Raw genomic sequence first — 6,387 nt, forward strand, 5'->3', positions numbered from 1 at the left:
GTTCATGTCTACGCCCCCGCCCCGCCCTCACCTGATGGTGGGGAAATTGTCGCGCAGCCGCTCCAGGACGCTGGGCACCAGGGCGGGGTGCGTCTCACACATCTCGCGCACAAAGAAGACCACGTCCAGTGCGGCAGACGTCGACGAGTCACCCAGGAAGTCCATCAGCAGGTGCACCACATTGGACGCCACCTGGGCAGCCCACAGAGGCGTTGGGGCAGAGCAACGCATGGAAAGGGGGATCAAAGGCAAAATCTTGATTGCCCCAAAGGCACATAGAGACTCGGTCCAGTGCACAGAGCTGTTGAGCTTCCACTCCTCCCTGTGCCTAATCAAACCCAGCATGCAACCACCTTGCGTGCGCCCGCAAGCGCACAACATGCAGGAAACCCGTCGCGCAGCCCTCTTACGTCGGGGAATTTGGCAGCGCAGGTGTGGATGGCCCCGACCAGCATCTGGCGGTACTCTGGCCCGCGGTCTGAGGCGTCGCTGGAGGAGGACTGCGTCTTCACGATCTCCTTCTTCAGCACCATCACCACCTCGTCAATGTTGCTGGGGGGGACACAAGCGATGGAGAGGCCATGATGAGGAGTAAGGTCGCGTGTCATTGAGATCAGCGCGCTCCACACTCAGGCTGAACCAGCCCAGCACTCGGCAGGCAAAGCACCCCCCTCCCCCCCCTCTCGCGTCCTCTCACCGGCCGTCGATGAGCTCCAGGGCCAGGTCCAGGGTCTTGCGGCGGATGTCAGAGTTGGGCGCGGCCAGGGCGCGCAGGATGTCCAGCAGCACGTCACGCATCACGTCGCGGTGCTTCTCCTTCAGCTCAGACAGCCGGTCCTGAGGGGGAGGGAGTCGCAGGACAGGACAGGGGCAGCTTGCAAGTCTTGCGCCAGGCCGGAAGGCAGCAAGCATCCATGCAGAAGAGAAATCTTGTGATGGGTTAGTGGGATTTAGCACTGGAATGAGCACAAGTAGCTATCCCTGGTGGAGCCCCGGAGCACCCGGCGAGCGGCCCCAAACCCACCCCTTTGCCTCCTCTCCCCTATCCCCGTCACGCCCACCAGCACGATGAGCTTGACATTGTTGTCGCTCTGGCTGACCAGCAGCTGGCAGTAGCAGTTGGCGGCGGCGCGGATGGCGGTGGGGGCCTGGCTAAGCGTCACCAGTGTGCCGGCGCACTCATAGACGACGGCTGTTGATGACGACTGCAACAAGGCTAGGATGATCTTGATGTACTTGCCCTTGGACTCGGGGTGGGTCACACACGCCTGGGCGGGGGGATGAATCAAGATTTGTGGGAAATCGAGCCATTTTTGTTTTGAGAGACTGCGCACACCGGCAGCAGCCGCGCCTGAAGCGACTCACGGCCACCGGCTACAGTGGCGCCCTAAGCGCATTTCGCATGCACCCTTCTGACATTCAGGGTACGGTGTATGGCTGCCCTGCGCAAGCGAGTGCCTGGCAGGGCAGACATGCACCCGCTCACGCCAGCACCGCTAACCTTGCGTATGAGCTCCAGCACTGCCATCTGCAGGATGTCCCCCCACAGCGGCAGGTTGTCCAGGTGGTTGAACAGGTAGGCCACGGCGCGGTCCGCAGCGTGGGTCGTCAGCATTGCGAATGCGTTGCGCTTGGCGGACAGGTCCTGCAGGGCACACAGGGGGCATGGGGCGGAGCGTTGCGGTGTCGTCAGCACGCGGTAAGGAGACAGGGCCACAGGAGGTCACGAGGGCATACACCCTCCAGGGCAGAGGAGTGACACAGCATGACGAAGTGATCAAGGCCAGTGACACGGCACAAACTGCCACATGCCTCTGCTCCCCTCCTGGCTGCCGGGTGCCCAGAAGCGGTAGCTCATGCACCCCTCCCCACCTGCTCCTGTCCCAAGAACCGCTCGATCAGCTCCGGCGCGTCCACCAGCATCAGCTCACCCTTGGGCAGCCTTAAGAGGGTGAAACATGCAGGGGGTTGACCTTAAGCGCATGTGGGTGGGTGGCATGGAGCGTATCACTACAAATGGATTCCAACTGTGTGGATCTGAGCACTTTGTGGATCTGAGCATCGTCAAGCTCCAGCATCCATCGCCACTCTTCTACTGCAGCCCCACCCGCCCAAGCGCCGCGCCCGACCTGTAGAGAGCATTGATGGCCAGCACCGCGTTGCGGCGCACGTAGCTGTGCCTGTGCTCCAGGTTGGCCAGGATGGAGGGCACCAGCGGCTCCAGAATCTCCTCCTCCTGGGGCAATGGCGCGGCAGGGCAAGCGGACGGGCAGTTGAGAGGGCAAAAACAGAGGCTGGCCAGCTTGCAGGACGGCAGTGGGAGTGCGCTCGCCGCCCCCAGTGCCAAATGACATCTCGTACTGAGGTGCCGTTGTTCCACTGCTGCACGTGGCCAGCAGGCATGGCTGCCTGGAGCGGGTGAAGGTGGCACCTTGATGCGACACAGGAACCGCAGAGTAACGCCGCGGATGTACTCGTTAGGGTGCTGCAGGTTATTGCGCAGGTTCTGGCAGATGAGAATCTGCGGTTTGGGGGTTCGTGTGGAGACGACAAGCGGGGGGGTGGGGTATGGGGCACTCTGCAAGATAACTCCCTCATCGACCGAGCCGTGGACCGAGACATGCCTGCTGCACAAGCACTGCATCATGCCTGCAAAACGCTTGAGGGAAGCATGACGTGCAGTTCAGCGTGCGTGCAGCTGAGAGGCACCCCCGTCCATAGCCGTCAGCCCTCGATAGTCCCTGCCGCACCATCTCCGGCAGAACTTTCCCCGATGCGTCCGTCTTCTCAATCGCCTCCTGCAAGGACAAACAGCGACACAACCAGCACGCGGCGCAGCAGCCTATTCAATACATCCACATGCTGCATGAGTCAGTCAGACTACGTGTTTGCGCTGTGCCCCTGCACACCCCTGCGTATTGAATGCGCCCACCGCTGCCGTGATGTTGCTCCTGCAGGGTTGGCAGGGGAGCGGACAAGCAGGTCCTCCCCTGCCCTCTCCCCATGCGCACCAAATAGAGCAGCAGCAGCTTCTGCACAGTGTGATCTTCGGAGGGCAGCACATAGCGTACGATGGTGATGAACAGCTGCGGCGCAGCGGGCACAGATTGGGGCGGTGGTTGAGGGGAAAGAGGTATGGGGGACCCCAACAGTGGGTGCCACTGCCATTTACTCTGCTAACCGCGTGCAAACGGCACAATTAGGACCGGCACGTGCAGCTAAGTAAACTAATAACACAGCAACTTGCTAGCCCCAGGGTCCGTTGTACGTTGCCGCTGTGCACACACGCGAAATGCTACCAACAATTGATCAGCGCACCTGCGGCAGCTGCTCCCCCGACAGCAGCATGGTGATGGCCTTCCGCATGGCGACCGCCTTGGCCTCGGCGTCGCCGTGCTCCAGGGCCTCCTTGATCTCAGATGCTGTTATGGCCTTGTCGTTGAACACCAGCATGCTGCAGCTCTTTTCCGTGCTGTTTGCCATTGCGCCCGCAGCTGCTGGGCGCGCGGCCCTGGCGGGGCACTGGGAGGGGCCGCGCGGGGGCTGCGCGGGGTGTGTAGGGGCGCGTAATTACACCTTCAGCCGTAGTTCGCCTGCATCCGCACACATACAGCAGCGGCAGCATGCGGCTGTATCCGAGGCGCACAAGCGCGCGCCCCTTGCGCGCCCGCAGCAGCGGTGTGGCGCAACCGACCTGGCCTGCTCTACGCTGAGCCCAGCGACACCTCCCGTCAATGCCTGTTCTATGATCAGGCTCCGCGGGCCCCACAAACGGCCCTCGCCCGTGCCCAGCTGCAGATCAGTTGCGATGCGGGCTAGCCTTCTGGCACGATCCGAGGCTATCGACCTATAAATTGAGGGATATCATCACTTTTGTCCGCAAGCTAATACCGAAAAGAGGTCGGATTACTCTGGGACTGAGGGACACGGCGAAGCTGCGTTTATCAAATCGCGCTGATCAAGCTAGTCAAGGTTTGACACGGACTTCTGGGGGTGCGTTGGTACAGAGACGTTATGATATCGCAATACCATTGCCGGCCGTGGGGGTCAGCCCAACGCTCGTGAGAGGGCATCCATCGCATCCGATCCATGCGTCCTGCAAATGCGCTCACCATTCACCAGTGGGGGCTAACTAGCACCAAACATTGCACCCCAGTCAGTCGCCCACACCACACAATGCAACACCACATTGACCTGAATATTGTTGCTTAGGTCTGGAGCGGGGAAGGGCAGGGATACCCCGCGCACTACAGTATGTGCGCCCTGCTGCTTGCTACTGGCAATGTCTGCGATGGTGGCCAGCGTCTCCACTCGTCACCAAGTACTCAAGTGCTTGGCTCTACTTGCATAATCAGAAGTAATCTGTAGGCTATATCACACAACATATTATTTGAACGTCATGTCATGGCCGTCCTGAAGCGCTCATTTACACTGCTCCAGCACACAATCACTGCCAGCTCGTCCCTTTGCCGACACCAAAGATGCCACCTGACCCCCTCGCCGCCCAGCTGCTGTGCACGCTCGCTGGAGTTCTGATGCACCTCGCACAGAAGCCATGCGCACCTGCCCGCTCGCAACCTTCGTATGCCACAAAGGGACAATCAAGCAGCAAATAGATAAGGGGCAGACGCGTGACATGCGGCAAGCACACATTTATAGACTTGTGGCAAGCACATTCACTTGCAAAACACCGTCATCAAAATGACCTCCTACACCCATCCGCCAACAACTGAACACTTGCTGCATCCGTCAGAGGTCTCCCTGGGACGCACAGTCAAAGTAGCCTGGCTTTGTGCACGCCTGAGCAGGTTCCTGCATGCCCGCCTTCACCTCGAACATAGAAGGTTCGCAAATGCCCTTTGCATCCACCAGTAGGCAGGTACACGCACTGGTGGGTGCATCTTGGTGATATGTAGCTGTGCCGCAGTTAATTGACAAGGGTCGGCTGCGCTGCCCAACAACCGCACAACCACCACCAGATTGCCGGCTGGAAACCAATCGCCACGCAAGCGTCGCAATTCGGTTGCCGCAACCCAAACGCACACCGCCGCCAGGCAAGGCGAATGTCAAGGCACCCAGAATCCAGCTCGTTGATGCGCCCCTGGTGCCGCTCCAGGTCCCTTCATGCCTCAAAAGAGTTACGTGCCACGGGGCCCTGTGGCTTCCGGGCATCTATCCCCTACAAACTTGACGAAGCTGTATTGACCCATCGTGGTCGTGGCATCCCGGCAACAGTTCCGCGGGGCTCTTGCTGAACCGGAGAATGGGTAGTGCACAAGGGCTCTATGGGGTCACATGGGCAAAGTGCCAATGTGAGTACGAAGTCTGTCGCGTATGGCAGAGTCACCATGTGGCCTGAATGCAGTCCGGGTGTCGTCGGGTGGCACCTTCCTGAGTGTGGCTGTAGGAAACAAGAGAGTCTGAAGTGTCCCTGCCCGCCACACTCAACGTCTGGGCTGCAACGCTCACACTTGCAATGCAAGCACAGACACACCGCAGCAAGTGCTGTGCACACTGCAGCAAGTGATGACTCGTGCGTCAGGTGAGTAATTGACAGGTCGCCGTATGCCAGACGTGAGCTGTAGCGCAGATGTTGAGGACCACAACCAGCAGGTCGCATCGACAAACGGATCGACGGACCCGTAAGAATCCTTCGGCTCAGGCAGCTGCAGGCCACTTGACGAATTTGATAACCCCGTGCCCGCAAGCGTAGTGCCGTTGCTCACATCTTCATTGCTCAAATCAAACCACAGTATCATCGTCTCGGCAGTGCTGAAAATCCCGCTTCGACTTGAGATCGCTTGGCGGTCAAGTGGCGCGCCATTCTTTTGCGCACAGCCTCGCAAGCCTGCGTTGCAGCAGCATGACCGACCAGGTGGGACAGGTGGGCTGCAGGCTGCGGTCTAGGCAACGTGTTGAGTGAGGTGGGGTGCGTGAGAAGTGCAGGCACTGAAGCGGCGGGAAAGCGGGTGTGCGATGCATGCAGGGCCTGGCGTGAAGCTTCGCCCAATATCTGAGAAGCAATGCTCTCAAAACATGTTGCTGGGATGCAGCAGCTGCAGAATGCTACAGGCAACAGAAGTTTGCCCACCGTGCACATCATGCAGAACAAGTCCGCTGTGGACATTGAGCGTGAGCAGGAGGCGTTGCTGGTCAAGAAGTATGGCGGGCTCAATCCCCTCATGAAGCGCAAGCAGCCTCTCATGCCAAAGGTGTGGGCCCCTACTCAGTCGTGAGGCAGACAAGGGGGCATCACATCCTTCCTTGCTCCCACGTGTTGGCAATGCCGTGCTGGGCAGCATCCCTCAAACAGCATACCTAGCCCTGCTTTGCTCACGAGCGCGGCAAGCACGTGTGCACGTATGTGTGTAAGGATGTGCGCGTGAG

The 6,387-nt window shown here is 59.8% G+C and overlaps 2 protein-coding genes across 2 annotated transcripts in view; one reads left to right on the forward strand and one right to left on the reverse strand.

Annotated features, from left to right (window-relative positions):
* Positions 1-27: 27 nt before the first annotated feature.
* Positions 28-3,483, reverse strand: MNEG_4933 (Coatomer subunit beta-2; the record flags this gene model as incomplete). Its single annotated transcript, XM_014046587.1, has 11 exons — positions 28-192; positions 411-552; positions 698-837; positions 1,062-1,268; positions 1,502-1,645; positions 1,873-1,932; positions 2,108-2,236; positions 2,432-2,521; positions 2,751-2,798; positions 3,012-3,086; positions 3,319-3,483. The coding sequence occupies 11 exons, from the start codon at positions 3,481-3,483 to the stop codon at positions 28-30; spliced, it is 1,365 nt and encodes a 454-aa protein (XP_013902041.1).
* Positions 3,484-6,101: 2,618 nt separating this feature from the next.
* The window catches only part of MNEG_4934 (hypothetical protein), a gene marked incomplete at both ends in the record, with an annotated part of 730 nt that continues 444 nt past the window's right edge, over positions 6,102-6,387 (forward strand). The window contains one exon of the mRNA XM_014046588.1: positions 6,102-6,212. Coding sequence (XP_013902042.1) covers positions 6,102-6,212 — 111 coding nt within the window. The remainder of the gene's footprint in view (positions 6,213-6,387) is intronic.

Source organism: Monoraphidium neglectum (assembly GCF_000611645.1).
Source record: "Monoraphidium neglectum strain SAG 48.87 unplaced genomic scaffold scaffold00710, whole genome shotgun sequence".
Classification (NCBI taxonomy): domain Eukaryota; kingdom Viridiplantae; phylum Chlorophyta; class Chlorophyceae; order Sphaeropleales; family Selenastraceae; genus Monoraphidium; species Monoraphidium neglectum.